This window comes from Myotis davidii, unplaced genomic scaffold (genome assembly GCF_000327345.1).
Source record: "Myotis davidii unplaced genomic scaffold, ASM32734v1 scaffold496, whole genome shotgun sequence".
Lineage (NCBI taxonomy): Eukaryota > Metazoa > Chordata > Mammalia > Chiroptera > Vespertilionidae > Myotis > Myotis davidii.
The window spans coordinates 3,580,578-3,598,029 of NW_006289398.1; the positions used below are offsets into that span (position 1 = coordinate 3,580,578).

Here is a 17,452-nt window from a genome sequence, read left to right on the forward strand (position 1 = left end):
GGGTGTGGGCCATTCATTCCAGTAGGGCTGCTGTTCTGACTACCGCCTGACTGCCTGTGCCCCGCTGGTTCCCCAGAATCCCTCTTCTCGTCCTCCATGATACATCATTTTGCTGGATGATGTCACAATGAGGTGGTTTTGTTTGTTTTTAAATTCTCACCTGAGGATATATTTTTCCATTGATTTCTAGAGAGAGTGGAAGGGAAGGGGAGGGACCAAGAGAGAAACATCAATGTGAGAGAGACACATCCATTGGTTGCCTCCCATAAACACCCTGACTGGGGCTGAGGAGCTAGCCTGCAACCAAGGTACATGTCCTTGACTGGGATCGAACCCGGGACCTTCAGTCCGTGGGCCCACACTCCAACCACTGAGCCAAACCAGCTAGGGCACGATGAGGATTTTTAAATAATAAAGTCTGTTTCTTCTATTTAAATTGATTGTACTAACCCAGTTGCTGACTTTTCACGGGTGATGAGCCATCTTTCTATGTTTTCATGAGAGGTCTCTGGTGGTTAGGTAGCATGGGAGGGGCAGCTGGGAGAGTCTCTAACAGGCAATTTGCTTTGGGTGTGGCCTTAGCAAAATACAGGATAGTGGAGAAGCAAGTTCATGGTTTGATGAAGAGGGTGTGTAATGTCCTGGGGCTGAGCCCAGAGCAATAGACTGAGATTCCAGTGGGCCAGTGGCCCTAGTCATTCTCCAGGTAGTCCTCCCTTACCAGGATGGCCTATGTACAGACCGCCCCCCTCCAAAAGGGAAAGCAATTTCTCCTGTAGAAATTCAAATAAAACCAGAGTGCCCTTGGAGCTGGGAGCCCATTTCCTTCTCCCTCATCTGACAAGTGTTCACCCAGTTAATGTGGAGCAAACCCTGTCCTCCCATCCCCACTAGCGACTGTGGGCCACATGGTGCCTCAGGAGCCCTGCAAGCTGCAGCCTGGGCACCTTCTATAGCATCCTAATTGCTGCCAGACAACCAGTGGCCCTAACCCTAGGCCCTTCACCCACAGATGTCAAACCTAGAAGGTTGTACCAGCTATGAAAGAAGTCCATGTGTGCCTGCTCCTACTCTAAAGTTCATGTATTGAGGGAAGGCATCTGAAAGGCCCATTTCTGCTTCTGATTTTATATGCATGTTGCTAGTGTGGTACAGTTTAGTGTTTCCCTAAATTCTAAAATAAATCAATTTATCTGAGTAGGGAAAAAAAAACAAAAAAAACAAAAACCTAGAAGGTTGCATTGATAGGGAGCCACCCAGTGCAACCCCAGCCTTCTGGGATGCCTCGTGAAAGGAAGAGCTTTTTGTTGCAAGTCTATTCATTCTGCATCTGAAATAAAAATGCCTTTTCGGAACGGTTTTGATGTTGGAAGCAGAGAGCCACTGAAATAGAACTTGCAACAGCTGCGGGTCTTTGCTGACATATTTTGGTTTTCCTTCAAGGGCTCCTTGTCCAAGTGATCCTTTCTGTCCTAAGTTCTCCCCTCCAGGTTCTTTTAGCGGAAATCATGAGAGTCACAGTGTTTAAGCAGAGGGTGAGCCCCGAGAAGGAGCTTGGCCTCTGCCCAATTCTGCCAGATCTCTGAGGCACTCACCCAGTCCCCGTCTCTCTTGGCTGCTTCTGGGGACTGATGTGATGGGCTCCAGCCACGGTAAACTCACCCCTGCAATCTCTTCCGCTTCCTTCTCCAGCAAGGGCTGAAAATAGTGCACCATGCCGAGAAGACCCTGACCAGCTTCTGTAAGTGGCAGAAGAGTATCAACCCCAAGAGTGACCTCAACCCTGCCCATCACGACGTGGCCGTCCTTCTCACCAGGTACCCCAGAGACCACGGGGAGGCCAGGGGCTGCGAGCAGGGCAGGCTGGCAGGTGGGAGGGGTACCAGATATTCAAACTCATGAAATTCCCTTACTCTTTGCTGTTCTTGGTCATTTCTAAAGGTAGTTTCTATGATCTAAGCAACTCCTGACTCCCGCGTGAGTGAGGGGCAGATAGCAAGTCTCTGTGGTAATAACTGTGTCTGCTGGCAAAATGCTGGCCCTTGCCTATCCCAATGGTGATTTGCTCTTTAAAATGGCTTCCCTATGTGGCTTTATAAACAATCAGAACACTTGTCTGCGGATCCTCATTAAAGACTCCAGTTACTTTTAACCATGGGATTCCCACCCTTTATTTTTTATTTTAAAAATGTTCCTCCAGTGCCAAAACCGGTTTGGCTCAGTGGATAGAGTGTCGGCTTGCGGACTGAAAGGTCCCAGGTTCGATTCCGGTCAAGGGCATGTACCTGGGTTGTGGGCACATCCCCAGTAGGAGATGTGCAGGAGGCAGCTGATCGATGTTTCTCTCTCATCGATGTTTCTAACTCTCTATCTCTCTCCCTTCTTCTCTATAAAAAAATCAATAAAATATATTTTTAAAAAAATGTTCCTCCAGTTAAGAAACATGCGACAGTTTCTAGAGAAATCAGTCCTCCTTGTAACTGATCTCTGACTGATGTTGAGGACAGAATATGGGGAGCAGGTCCTCCCCTGAGTAGACAGAGGGTTTGCTTATGCCTCTCTACCCGTCACCCTCATGACACACCATTTTGTTTTGACAACTGGTAGACCCTGTGGTTCTAATTAGAACCATCAAACCTAGGACTCATAGCTGTGAAAAGCTAGTGAACTGGAACCCAGACTCTTGGAAGGCTATGTTTGCTCGTTAATTCAAAATATATTTATTGAGCACCCACTGTATACCAGATACTATTTTAATCTAGACAAATAAAGGTCTTACATTAATGGGGTGGAATAAGTTCTCATGGGGCAGTCCTGTGAAGATTCAGAGACATCAAGAAATCCAGGGATGTGTAATAAAAGAAGCCCCTTTGCCTGGTCCCTCAGTCACTGAGAACCCCGTGCACTGCACTGTCAAGCCTTGTGGGTGTGTGTTGTCCCTGAACACGCTGGTCTGTCATCTGTCCCTTTGACAGGATAATCCCAGTGCATCGGATGCCTATAAAGGATCAGCCCTGACCCTATCCAAATATCTGCCTTAGCCTGGCCCAAAACTCCAACCATCAGACTCACTCTTTTGGTGAAAGTATCAAAATTTGCCAACATGGCCTGGACAGCATGGCTCAGTGGTTGAGTGTCAACCTATGAACCAGGAGATTATGGGTCATTTTGAGGTCATGGTTGATTCCTGGTCAGGCCACATGCCCGGGTTGTGTGCTCGATCCCCAGTGGGAGTGTGCAGAAAGTAATCAATCAATGATTCTCTCTCTTCATTGATATTCCTAAATCTCTCCCCCTCTCTTCTGGTCAGGCCACATGCCCGGGTTGTGTGCTCGATCCCCAGTGAGAGTGTGCAGAAAGTAATCAATCAATGATTCTCTCTCTTCATTGATATTCCTAAATCTCTCCCCCTCTCTTTTTCTCTCTGAAATAAATTATATATATATATTTTAACTTGCCAAGATGTTCCATAAGAAGTCTGTTGCATGAGCCTATCACATTAGGTTCATTGGGACTATGACACCTCCGATTGATGAACAGCTCCCTGGGAAATAGGTTAATGAGGGTTTGGGATGTAAGCCTGGAGGCTGTGGGGGGCCAGCAGGCAGCCAGGGAACTCCAGGGGACTGGGCTAAAAGCCAGGAGAAGACTTCAGTCCAGGCAGGACCTGTCTCTAGGGAAGAACCCTGGGTTCCAGGACCACCACTGGCCGCCTGGAAGCTGTGTCTCAGCTCAGTCTCTTTTCTCTCCCTGAAAGCAGGAAGAATTCTCCTCTCACTCTCACATGAAGAAATGAGGGAGTTAGCTAATGGGAGCTGGCATTGTGGAGTGTATGTGGGCCAAGCACTGTGCCACATCTATTAGGACAATCGCCATTCCATTTAATCCCCACAGGAACACTGGTGGTTGACTACTATCTATCACTCCTATTTTACAGATGGGGAAACTAAGGCTTGGTTAGGCCCCTTGCCCAAAATCTCATTGCCATTAGCAGGTAAAGCGGGGACTTAAAACCAGATAGACCGCATTAGCTATACTCTTACTGTGCGTATGACAGCTCTGCTCTCCTTTCTTTTCTTACTCTGATCATTTTTCTTTCTTAGAACAGAGGTCTCGTCTCAAGTTCTGATGAACCTCATTGGCTGCTACGCAGCGGAGAGTATTCCAGTTTCTAAAGCAGGATTTCTCAACCTCGGCCCCACTGACATTCTGGGTTGCATCATTCTTTGTTGTGAGGGGGTGTCCTGTGCACAGTAGTATGTCCAACAGCATCTGTGGCCTCTATCCATGAGATGCCAGTAACCTTCCTCCAAGTTGTGACAACGAAAACTGTCCCCCGACATTCCCGAATGTGTCCTAGGATGGGGAGGGGAGCATAACACCCCTGCTGAGAGCCGCTGGTCTGAATAAGTAGGGAGGATGAGGAAGGGAGGAGGGAGGGAGGTATAGGACAGAGCTGGCCGCGGGAGGACTATGCTAAGTTCCCCTTAACCGCGTTATCTGTACAGTCACAGTCAGTAGGACGTGGCTTTGGCTTGATCACACTCCATGAAATGGGGCAAGTGGCTGGATGTCGAAGAATGTTTTCTCTTTGATAATCCCGTGCATGGGGAGGTCGAGCTAATGATCTTTTGGGGAGCTTGGGCTGCTTACCTACAAAAACCATATTCCTACAATTCTTTTATTACCCCCTTTTATCCCCTTTAGCATGTAGTAAGCACTCAGTCAACAATTATTTAATGGACCTAGTTGCCTGCACTATCTTTCCTGTAGAACAGCGGACGCACAAAACAGACCATGTGTGGCCAGAAATGGCATCCGCACAAAACCTAGGCGCTAAGCCCTGCAGCTGACTACAGCTCACACTTCGCTGGCATTTGGGCCAGTCACTCTCGGCAAAGAGCTCTTCTTGAACCGAAGAAAACCAAGTGACCAGTGAATGACTCTGTCAAACGCTTGTCAGGGATGGAAACAGTCCCCACCAGGATATGGGAGCACATTTTTATATTTAAAAACCGTGACTAGCATTTTGGAGATCCTGGAGTCTCTCCTTTCTTCTTCCAAGTTAGGGAAATAATGAAGAGAATGAATTCCTGGTGAAAAGAGGAACAATGCCTCTCTCTCTCTCTCTCTCTCTCTCTCTCTCTCTCTCTCTCACTTTGATTGTTTGTCCCCTCCCATATGCAATAGTGATAGGGTAGTGAAGCTGAAAAGAAAATTGATTTGATCTCTGGATGGGTTTATCAGACCAATTGCCTTTTTCATGAGTGAGAAAAAATTCTCATACGAGTTTTGAATCCAGACCTCAGAAAAAAGAAAAAAAAATATTTCACATTTGAAAGACCTCAGTGACTGCTATTGTTCCTTCCTTGTTTACAATTCCAAGTCAATTTCAGTTTTCAACCAGATCCTTCTTTTTCTGAGAAAATAAAATAATTTGCTTTCTGAGATCAAGAGCAAAAGCAACTCAAAATAAAACATCTGCATAAATTCTCGCATTCCTTAGATGATAGGGAGATTCATTAATCAGGAGGTACAATCAGAATAATCCTAATTAATTCAAAATCACTCCCTCTGCTCGCATGGACATTTAAACACTTACTTCAATGATGCTCTACAGACCACACTGAATGTGAATGAATGCCCAGCTTTTCCCAGGCGGGTTTTGGAGGTGTTCCACCCTCTGCATGTCTCATGCCTCTCTGTCCTCTGCTTTCAGAAAAGACATCTGTGGGGGTGTCAATCGCCCCTGCGAGACGCTGGGCCTGTCTCACCTGTCGGGCATGTGCCAGCCTAGCCGGAGCTGTAACATCAATGAAGACTCAGGCCTCCCGCTGGCTTTCACGATTGCCCATGAGCTCGGACACAGGTAAGGGCCAAGGAAACTGCGATCTCTTCGCCTTGTCCATGTATCAGTATCAGGTAGTAGACAGAATGGGAAGCACCTTAAAGGGACATAGGCAGTGGGACTGCGCTGGGGCTTGAAACTCACCCTCCTCCTGTAATGTTAGACGTAATCACACACTTTAAGGACCCCAGGGCCTCCTCTGCCCTGACTGCTTGTACCATCTGCATCATACTGTAGTTCCCTGGAGTAAAATGAGGCGAGCAGGAGCAAGGAGATAAGCTTTAACTCATTGTTTAATGCAGGAGAAACAATGCCTGTTTAGTTCTTATGAAATAATAATTGTATTGATATCATTAAAAAGTCACAACCCGTAACATTTTGTGCCCTTCCTTTATGCCTGACACTTGGCATCATGCCATTGAATCACTCAATGACCTTATGATGTAGGTCACATTGTGAGTCTCATTTCACTTCCATGTGTAAAGGAGAACACTGACTAAATAAGAAATTGAAAACTGCTATAAACTTGGAAAGACCATCAAACAACCACCAGTGAACAGGAGGTCTGAGTTGTCACAAAAACATGTAACTTTGATTAGATGAATTTGTTAAAAGCTGGTTTCAGAATGTTTGCGTGAAGGAATAAGGAGGATTCAGGAGGTCCCCGTGGAGGAAAGATCTTAGCTTATTTGTAATGCACTTTGTTGGGCTATTTACAAACCACAGATAAGAGCACATCACACTAACTAGCGACTCAGAGGGGAGCCAAGTAAATGACTCAATTACACTCCCTGCCTGTCAGGCAGCTGCCTGCCTGGAATCCTCCCTCCAAAGAAGGGACAGAACGCTGGGGTGTGCCCAGGTGGGCTTCTGGAAAAGGTGGCAGAGGCAAGAACCCTGGAGACTGGCTTATTCCAGGCCTGGCCTCTCCGGCCTGGGCTTTCTTGTCATTTTTTTCATGTCATATTGGAACTTTGCAAACTGCCTTTACCCGCAGAGGATTGGCTTTGGAGTTGGGAAAAGTGAATGCTTATTCCTGGCTTTTCCATCAACAGCTATGATGACCTCAGATAATTGCCTTCACCTCTCTACACCTGTTTTCTTATCTGTGCAATGAGTAGGTGGAATAAGGCAGTTTCTTAGGTACTATAATTTCTTTGATCCTTACCAAAAACCCCTAGGAGATCAATGTGATGAATTCCAGTATCTTGCTGCTACATGCTATTTGAGTCAGCTTAACTCTTGGCAACCCTATGAATGAGTGATGGCCACATGTGCTGTCCTCGGCAGCCCTGCCCAGCTCCCATAGACTCATGCCTGTGGCTTCATTTATGGAGTCAACCCATCTCATATTTGGTCTTTCCCTTTTCCTGCTGCCTTCTCCACCCCTCCCCCCAGCAGTATTGTCTTTTCCAAAGAACCCTGCCGTCCTAAGCTGCGTCCCTTGTCGAAGTGTCCCATCGGCTTCCCCTTTCATGTTCTCCCATCAATTATGGTGAAAAGGGAGAAGGACGGTTTTGTTCTTTTGTGCTGTGAGTACCGCAGCAGGAGAATGAAGACAGCTTGAGACAGCATTGGCCCTCCTGACTCTAGAGCAGCTGTGGGCAAACTACGGCCTGCAGGCCGGATCCGGCCCGTTTGAAATGAAAAAAACTAAAAAAAAGACCGTACCCTTTTATGTAATGATGTTTACTTTGAATTTATATTAGTTCACACAAACACTCCATCCATGCTTTTGTTCCGGCCCTCCGGTCCAGTTTAAGAACCCATTGTGGCCCTCGAGTCAAAAAGTTTGCCCACCCCTGCTCTAGACTCATAGAAAGCCAACCGGGAGCTCTTCACTTTCTACCAAACAGACATTTTTTAATTAGCCACATGGCTCCCCCGGGTGCATCGAAGAGACAAATCTTGCCTCAGATGTTCCCTGTGCTTTTGGGTTGAAAATGAGCTACTCCCTCCAACTTGAAAGGCACACTGCGGAAGCAGAAGCCTTCTGTACAGAAGTAGCGCTCGGTGGTGTTCACCTTGCGGGAACTCTGGCCTTCTCCCCGCTGCATGCCTGCCTCCTTGATATCCGTGGGCTTGTGCCTCCCTGCAGCTTCGGCATCCAGCACGATGGGAAGGAAAATGACTGTGAGTCTGCCAGAAGGCAACCCTACATCATGTCGCGCCAGCTCCAGTACAACCCCATCCCGCTGACGTGGTCCAAGTGCAGCAAGGAGTATATCACCCGCTTCCTGGAGTAAGTGACAGCGTGGCTCAGAGCAGCCCCACGTGGGTCCCCTTACACTGGAAGTCACGTGGCGTGTTACGTGAGGCCTGGAAAAGTCTCAGCTCCTCTCACAGGCCACAGCGTCTGAAGGGGTGGATTTCACTTCCGCTTTCTGACCCTGAGATCTAGGTGGGCTCTGCCCTCCGGCCACAGCCAGGCTGGGGAACACCTGTCCCCCGATGGCTCCCATCTCACGGTGGCTCTTTAGGAGCTGGGTGTGCGACTGGCAGGAGCAACCAGGATATGGCAGAAGTGGTCACCCAAACCCCACGGGGGATAAGGCGATGATTCTCTCATTTTACCGCTGCTGGCATTTCCTACATCACAGCTGAACCAGTGGAATGGAATGTGGTTTGGGTTTCCTTTTAGCTCCTACTATGGGCCTGGAGGGGTCTCTGTCTTGTGGAAATAAGCTTGTCTTGAGGACAAAGAGTGAACTGGAGGGGCAGAAGCTTCTGTTGAATGAAAGACTGAAGACAAAGGAAATCATAAGTATCTCTTCTCATTTCTATTAACTTCGTTTCAGCCGCGGCTGGGGGTTCTGTCTTAATGATATGCCCCAAAAGAAAGGCTTGAAGTCCAAGGTCATTGCCCCTGGAGTGATCTATGACGTTCACCACCAATGCCAGCTGCAATATGGCCCCAATGCTACCTTCTGCCAGGAAGTAGAAGTAAGTGGTGGGCGTCCTGGTGGCTCTGGTGGGCATGTGCTGGGCTTGAGGTCTTCAGTACGCTGAAAGAAGGGCCAGGGAGATATTTGGAAATCCCAAGGTCCAGACACGGAAATGCAAACTTTCCATTACAACACCGTGTCTATAAAGCAGAAGGATTGATAAAGCAGAAGGACTGATGTTGGGGTCATTTCTATTCCTTGACTCTAGCTCCTTGGTATCCTGTGGAGGAAGCAATTCTTTGCAACTGGGTGGTGGTGAAGAAAATTCTATAGTGATTTTTCAGGAATCACAATTATTCACACCTACAGACTCCATAGCAAACAATGTAATCCCTAACATTGCTCTCTTTTCTGAATTTCCCATCTGGTTAAAGAGTTTCACCAGATCCCAAGATCAGAATAAGATTCATCCCCAATGTAGTCTTTATTTTCAACATCTGATGATACCTCCTAAAGAGTTGGTGGCTCTGTCCTGTCTCTTTCATTCCCACTACATCTGTCTTGATTCAGTCCTCATCATCTCTCCTTGCTATTGTAATTACCTCCTACCTGATCTTTCCCTCACATTGCTCAGGTTATTTCAAAACAACAACAACACGCAATCTAGCCACGTCTCTTCTCTGATTTTAAGGTCCCCACTAACCACGGGATAACGTCCTGACTTCTTTCACTTCTTTGTGAGCTGGATCTTGACTATTCTCTGACTCCTGCCCTTGGGCGTGTCTATGTATTATTCTGAACATGTAGACAAGGAGAAGCAACTCGCAGTGAGCCCGGGCCAGATTCTGTTCTGTGTCCTGAGTGAGATGGAGGAGGCGAGCACTCCAAATCCATAAGCAGAGCTCTGGCCTAGCACAGCTCTGGGAGAGGAGGCAGATGCAAACATGTCAATCCAACAGGATAAAGACAGAAGGAGACTTAGAGAAAGACTGAGGAAGAAGGAAATGTGTTTACACAGAACAAGCAAACCTGAACAGAGATGCAAAAGTGGCCCAAGTGAGGCAAAAACCCCTCACCCCTCCCTTGTAACTGGTTACCAAGTCCCACCAATCCTGCCTCCTAAATATCTCTACACCCCACTGTTCCTGGGAGACTGCAGTGTCCGCTGCTTGGCCTCCTTTCTCAGGGGCCGGCAGCTCAAACAGGCTGGCTGCTTTCAGGAATAAGTAAGCGGAGGCTTTCTGGATGGAACACCTTCCGTTTCCTTCAGCGAGCAGGCTCAGGTTACAGCCACCCAGCTCTTCGTAAACTTCTCCCCGCAGTTTTTGGATTGGCCCTTGATGGCTAATGCCACCAGTTACCCTACCTAAGGACATGGATATTGTGCCACACACCTAGAGATCACAGTCTCAACTTTTAGGAAATGTGTTTTATCTCCCATTTTCTTGTTGCCCGGCATGGTCTCCGCACCACTGTTTAGGAATTATGACGAAGTCCAGGTGACATTTGAGCGTGCTCCAATGGTTCCTTTCTATCACATCGACATGGAGAAGGAACTCTCATTGAGCCAGGCCATCCCTACTGCTCAATGGGAACGGCAGCGTGTACTGGGGACGAGTGTGTGTGTTTTACCGTCACTGTAGAAACGCTTCTGTGCAGGTGTTGAAATATAAAAGGTGCGATCTCACATTTGTTTTCCAGAATGTCTGCCAGACGCTGTGGTGCTTGGTGAAAGGCTTTTGTCGCTCTAAGCTGGACGCGGCTGCGGATGGGACCCGCTGTGGCGAGAGGAAGGTGACGTGTGGGCTGAGGCAGGCAGCTGGCGGGCGGCGGGCGCTGAGTTCTGGGGAGAAGGCCCTGCAGGGGGCTGTCTCTGGGTGAATGGGGACCACAGAGCTGGACCAGCCGGAGGAAAGGATCCACCGCCCCTGCGCCTTTGAGCCTTCATGGGAACAAGTGGTGACGGAGAGAGGGCTGAGGCCAACCCCACACTTCCAATCGCAGAACACCCATTCCGTCTTCCCCTGATGCACTTCCGAGGAGCGCGTGGTTAGTCACATCTTCATGTTAAAGATCACAAAGGACAAGCCCGTGGTGGCTTCTTTCCAAAGATGGTGGACTTGGGCCACTTGTGGTCTTCTTTCTCATCATCTGATCTGATGGCATTTCTTGAAGATCTGTCCACTCTGCTAAGCAAGAAAGCCAGACACCCAAGAACTCAGAGAGGTTACATATTCTGTAGGCTTCCCTGGAAGTGGGTAATGTGTGCTGCTCCACAAAGCCAGTTGGGTTGGTTGTGGGTCTAGAACAGCCGTGGGCAAACTACAGCCCACAGGCCGGATCCGGCCTGTTTGAAATGAATAAAACTATTGAAAAAAAAAGACCATACCCTTTTATGTAATGATGTTTACTTTGAATTTATATTAGTTCACACAAACACTCCATCCATGCTTTTGTTCCGGCCCTCCGGTCCAGTTTAAGAACCCATTGTGGCCCTCGAGTCAAAAAGTTTGCCCACGGCTGGTCTAGAACGTAGGTATTTGGTGGGAATCTTTATGCAGCTAGAGGAGGGCCTGACCCATCACAGGTTTTAGAACCTGGTCAATACACAGTGATCAGAAATAATGACAGGGCGGGCAGCAGATAAAACATGCCCAAATCTTCTGGGTAGTGTGGCCATTTCTAACAACCAAGTTGTATTTTCTTTTTGTTTTTCTTTTTATATGGTTCACCTTCCTAAACTGACAGTTGTTAAAGCATTTCCCTGAAGAGGGAGAGAGTGGATTTTTTTTCTTCTGACTCACTCGAAAGACCAAAACTAAAAACACTGGGTAAAGTTACAGGAAAAGAGACATTTTTGTTGATACTAGAAAGAACTTAAAATTCTTAACAAGTAGTGGTTTTTGGCAACCAATGGACTTTTACCAGGAGGATAACGTTATCTGACATTAAATACCCCGGGGAGGCTGTAAAGAAGTGTTCTCACAGTGCCAGTCTGTAAAATGTTTGTTGCTGTCTACAACAAGATAAGGAGCTTGCGCCAGAAAGTAAATTAATGACGTTACTGAACAGCTATGTTACAGAACATACTGAGCTGACGCGCTTTTCCTGGAGACATTCCCCGTGAAGGAGTGATGTGTTGATGTACATTCTGGCATGCGATCTGCCAACCACATTTTGAGTAACACCCCTGCTTTGGCTGCAACTAGGTGCCGTGAAGTTCCCTCGATTCCTGAAATTCTCTGTTCCTCAGGCCCAAGACGCTTGGAGGACATTCTTCTATGAGCTCCTCTCTGTTCTCCGTGTGACGTGGGCTGTAGGAAGCTGATGAGGAGAGTCGGGGTTGGACGTCTAGGGTGCTCGGCGCAGCCTGCTGTGGGAGCCTTCCTGACACCTCCTCCTCTTCTCTTTCCAGTGGTGTATGGCCGGCAAGTGCATCACGGTGGGGAAGAAGCCAGAGAGCATTCCCGGAGGCTGGGGCCGCTGGTCGTCCTGGTCCCACTGCTCCAGGACCTGCGGGGCCGGGGCCCAGAGCGCGGAGAGGCTCTGCAACAACCCCGAGTGAGTGCGGCCAAGCACCCCCCTCTCCCGTGAGCTGGGAGACCCGCTTGGCCACTGACATCGGTGACCCACGCCTGCTGAGGGAAATCAGTGGGGACGCTGAAGATTCCCAGAGGGTGAACAAATAATGGTTCTGCCGTGTTTCATTTGGGCTTGGCACTGGGCTCTTGCTAGAACTTGGATAAATAAGCGGATTCCATCGCTTGGAGAGATAAGCACATTTCTTTTAAAGGGAAAGCCTCCAGGAGGTTATGCAGTTAAGGCCTCCTGGATAAACCACACCATCAGCAGATCAGTGAGACCCAAGTTTGCTGATAAGATTGCAGCTTTCTCTCAGTCATAACGAATGTACAGTTTTGCAAAAATGTTTTTCTTCCCTTAGGTAACTAAGCAAATAGGCACATTTCTGGGGATTATTATTTTAAAGTTTTAGATAAGGATTTTGTAAACCTTAGAGATCCATATTAGCTTGTTAAGAATTCCAAAAAAGATACTTCACTAGTGGCTTTCAAAGTTTTAATCAAATTGCTTACTTTTTTCATATTTTAAATTTGTATGATGATATTATATATAAATTAAATTTAAATTCCATTGATGTTCAAGTATATCTTACATTATCAATTTCATTATTTTCTGGTATACCAGTTCCCAAGTATAATTTTTTAAATATACATATGATACCTTCTGTAAGTAGAAAATGTATTAAGCTTCTTTACCTATTTTTACATTAGTCTAAATTGAAGAGTAAGAGTCACAGTTTGTAAAAGGCAAATGATAAGCATTATTATAGTTCCCTCAATATCTTAATTCCAAATCTTATATTTTATTTGTTTGTTTGTTTGTTTGTTTAGTGAGTTATTTATTGTTGACAGCATTACATATGTCTCCCATTCCCACCCCTTTGCCTCCCTCCACCCAGACCCCAACCCAGGCCTTCCCCACCCTATTGTCTTTGTCCATGGGTTATGCATATATGCATAAATGTTCTTTGGTCAACCTCCTTCTGCCCCCACCCCCGAGATCTGTCAGTCTGTTCCATGTATCCATGTTTTTGGACCTGTTTTGTTCGTCAGTTTATTTTGTTCATTAGATTCCACATATAAGTAAGATCATGTGATATTTTATTTTTCTCTCTGGCTTGTGAGCTTAGTATGCTAACCTCCTGGCCCATCCATGCTATCTCAAAGGGTAAGAGATCCTTCTTTGAATAGCTGTATAGTGTTCCATTGTGTAAATGTATATTATATGTACATATAAGCATGTGTATATACATATCACATATATAATAAATTTCTCAGGGTTAATAAGTTAATATCTATAAAGAGTTTTATACAATACCTACTTTAAAAATTGTCAGTAAATTGTAATTAATATAGCCATTATTATGATATTTAATCATTTACCACACATATAAATATACATTTGAGGAGTTTGGACAAAATTGTTTTTAAATCTTACCCTTTGATAAAAATTGTTTTTGTTTAAACATAAGGTTTCTGTGAATTCATAAATGTAAAACCAAGAATTTCTTACACTTCCGTTCTTCCAGAGAGTCTTTATTTTATAATTTATTTTAGTGTGATCAGAAAAGTGATTTCCATTGTAGAGATCCGGAAATATAGGTGATTTGCTCTGGAACCCATTGTCAATGCTGCATATCAGCTACCACCAATCTGTAGCCTTTTGGGGATAATGGTCAATGACCTGTGTTATCAAAAAGGGACATCCTTGTTGAAGAACTGAAGGATGATTCTCTAATAGAGCTTCAGGGAGAAAATGGTCCTAATGCCCATCTCAGGCCACAGTTTGTCACAGAGTCTCCTCAAGTGAGTGGCTGTGTATGATCTCAATGGCTGGTTTGCTTACGTTCACTGAGAACAATACCTGTGGAACCAAGTCACAGATTCTGTGCTGGGATTTAGGTCACAGATTCATGCCAATGAGTGACCAAATGACCTTGAGACTGTATCCTTAATGTTAGTCACTGTCCAGTGAGAACCCAGTGCGGCTTGGCTCATAAAATGCCCTCAGTGATGTTTGCTGGATGGAGATGAATTGGAGATATTCTGAGGCATAGAGTGTCCCTCTATCATAACGAGTAGAAAACCAGCCTAAACTACAATATCAAAGACAAATCTTTGTACCACCTACAGGGAGTCAGTGACTATGAACTCCCTGAGTCAGAGACTTCTCTTTGGCAAGCACATACAGGAGGATGATGAAGTGTCATGTAAGAGGAGAAAGAGATTACTTCTGGTAGGATTCTGGGAAAAATTCATTATGGAGATGGCATTTATTTGGTCCTTAAAGTATGGGCAGTTATATAGACATTTAGAGACTCAAAGAGAGGGGAAATCTATCCAGAAGCACAAAAAAATACATAAAATACGTTAGTGTTACTGGAGCAGTGTGCAGATGAAGGGGAATATGGGAAGTAAAGGGAATTAAGTCAAGATCTTGAGAGCCTTGAAGGCCAAGCTCAAAAGGCTGGATTTGATTCAGTGGCTATTAAAGGATTTTAAACAAGAAACTAAAATAATTCAGGTATTTGTAAAAATTAACCAGATAAGAGTGTGTACAATAGGTTGAATAAGGTTAAAGAAAAAAGATGGATAGAGGGGAGACAGGAATGGAGATAAAGCTTGGACAAGTTTGGTGATTATGGAAATAAAGAGGAGGAAACAAATATAAAAATACAGCTAATGACCAGGTAGCTGAGTAAATGTGGGAAGGGATCAAGCTATTTCAGAATGGGCTTGGGATTGAATGTTCATGGACAGCAACACAAACAGAAATGTATGAACTTGGAAGAATTTATTTAAAAGTTGAGTGTGAAGGGTAGAGAGGGACATGGTTTGGGAAGGTGTGAGCATGGCCACATGCCAGGGGAGTTTAAAGGAAGATGCTGGCCTTTAAGGAAACTAACAGGACAGCTTTTGTGTCTCATCTGTAGGCCAAAGTTTGGAGGAAAGTACTGCACTGGAGAAAGGAAACGCTATCGCCTGTGCAACGTCCACCCCTGTCGCCCCGATGCACCAACATTTCGGCAGATGCAGTGCAGCGAGTTTGATACGGTGCCCTACAAGAATGCGTTCTACAACTGGTTTCCGGTTTTTAATCCAGGTAAGGGGCTGTAGCAGTATATTCCAGATCCAGGTCCACAGCCATTATCAGAAAGCATATGTCAGGGGTCTGTGCCACCCCGCCAAGTCCAACAAAAAGAGAAATGTACCCTTAGATGTTTTGTATTTTAGCAGGTAAAATAGGGTCCAGTTAGGTCGATCAGTAAATATTAAAGGTTGAATACATCCAAGCTCTGTGCTGAGCTCTGCAGGAGATAAAAGACAAGTTTGTCAAACGTGGTGGCTCACTTCAAAACAGCTGAGGTGCAATTAAGTGATAAGTGGCGCATGGAATTCATTAAGTGCTTGTTGATGAGCGTGTGAAACAGATTGCAATTTTGGGCAGAAATTCAGAAAAGGTCATTGTGGGTTTGCAGTAATTTCAAAGAAGGCTTCCAAGGCAGTAGGTGATGATCCTTAAGTCTGAGTAGCCTTCTACTGCAAGAAGGAGGAGGAAAGGCATCGAAATAGTCAGGCATTCCATGTGGGTAGAGAACAGGACCAGGAAAGATGTAGGAATGACTTCATCAGAAATGAATGAGCACCAGCTCTGGGCCATGAAGGAACATTGTGTATACAAGACAATCTGAGAAGGGTGAAGAGTAAAAGCAAGCATCTGGAGAATGCACATGAGGGGTGGGGATGTGGCTGAGCTGGAGCATGAATGGCAGCCGTGGCAGTGCTGCACTGACTCAGGACCAGTCGCTCATTCTCTTCTGAAGGTGAAGAACATCACTGACCATTATCTGTAGATTAACGTCAGAAAGTATCTGGGCTATTTGTCATCATTCCTGTGAGGAATGAAACGTCAAAGATTTCCCTGAGCGAAGGAGATTTGAGACAGGAAGAAAAAAATAACTAACCAAATTTTTCATGATTGAAAGTTTTTGAAATTTCAGTGTAGTGCTACTACACGAGAGGACTCATAGATGTGGGGCAATGAATGTCAGTAAATATTAAAGGTTGAATACATCCAAGCTCTGTGCTGAGCTCTGCAGGAGATAAAAGACAAGTTTGTCAAACGTGGTGGCTCACTTCAAAACAGCTGAGGTGCAATTAAGTGATAAGTGGCGCATGGAATTCATTAAGTGCGTGTGAAACAGATTGTAATTTTGGGCAGAAATTCAGAAAAGGTCATTGTGGGTTTGCAGTAATTTCAAAGAAGGCTTCCAAGGCAGTAGGTGATGATCCTTAAGTCTGAGTAGCCTTCTACTGCAAGAAGGAGGAGGAAAGGCATCGAAATAGTCAGGCATTCCATGTGGGTAGAGAACAGGACCAGGAAAGATGTAGGAATGACTTCATCAGAAATGAATGAGCACCAGCTCTGGGCCATGAAGGAACATTGTGTATACAAGACAATCTGAGAAGGGTGAAGAGTAAAAGCAAGCATCTGGAGAATGCACATGAGGGGTGGGGATGTGGCTGAGCTGGAGCATGAATGGCAGCCGTGGCAGCGCTGCACTGACTCAGGACCAGTCGCTCATTCTCTTCTGAAGGTGAAGAACATCACTGACTATTATCTGTACATTAACGTCAGAAAGTATCTGGGCTATTTGTCATCATTCCTGTGAGGAATGAAACGTCAAAGATTTCCCTGAGTGAAGGAGATTTGAGACAGGAAGAAAAAAATAACTAACCAAATTTTTCATGATTGAAAGTTTTTGGAATTTCAGTGTAGTGCTACTACACGAGAGGACTCATAGATGTGGGGCAATGAATGAAAAGCATGTATTTGAACTGTTATAAAAATGCTATTGTCAGTGTATTTGAACTGTTATGAAAATGCTATTGTCAATTCCTTGGAAAGAAAGACCCTAGAGTGCTTTGTCCACTTTGGAGCTATTGGTTGTCATGGGCAATGTCTGCTCCTTGCTCCCCATAGTTTAGCATCATTCATGCTCCAGAAGAGCGAATCATTTTGTTTTTGGTGCAACTTAGCTTCCTGAGACAGGCATTTGAATATCAGATAACTTATGTATATACTTATATGGACTGCGAAAAAGCAAGCAAACAAACCCAATGAGGAAAGGTGCTGC

General features: G+C 45.6%; 1 protein-coding gene across 1 annotated transcript in view; it reads left to right on the plus strand.

The window, feature by feature from the left end:
* ADAMTS12 (ADAM metallopeptidase with thrombospondin type 1 motif 12) overlaps positions 1 to 17,452 on the plus strand; it is a gene marked incomplete at its 5' end in the record, with an annotated part of 188,196 nt that overhangs the window by 106,365 nt on the left and 64,379 nt on the right. Inside the window, 7 exons of the mRNA XM_006761798.2 lie at positions 1,693 to 1,817; positions 5,720 to 5,869; positions 7,947 to 8,090; positions 8,647 to 8,791; positions 10,435 to 10,527; positions 12,149 to 12,294; positions 15,248 to 15,417. Of these exons, the coding sequence (XP_006761861.1) occupies positions 1,693 to 1,817; positions 5,720 to 5,869; positions 7,947 to 8,090; positions 8,647 to 8,791; positions 10,435 to 10,527; positions 12,149 to 12,294; positions 15,248 to 15,417 (973 nt within the window). The remainder of the gene's footprint in view (positions 1 to 1,692; positions 1,818 to 5,719; positions 5,870 to 7,946; positions 8,091 to 8,646; positions 8,792 to 10,434; positions 10,528 to 12,148; positions 12,295 to 15,247; positions 15,418 to 17,452) is intronic.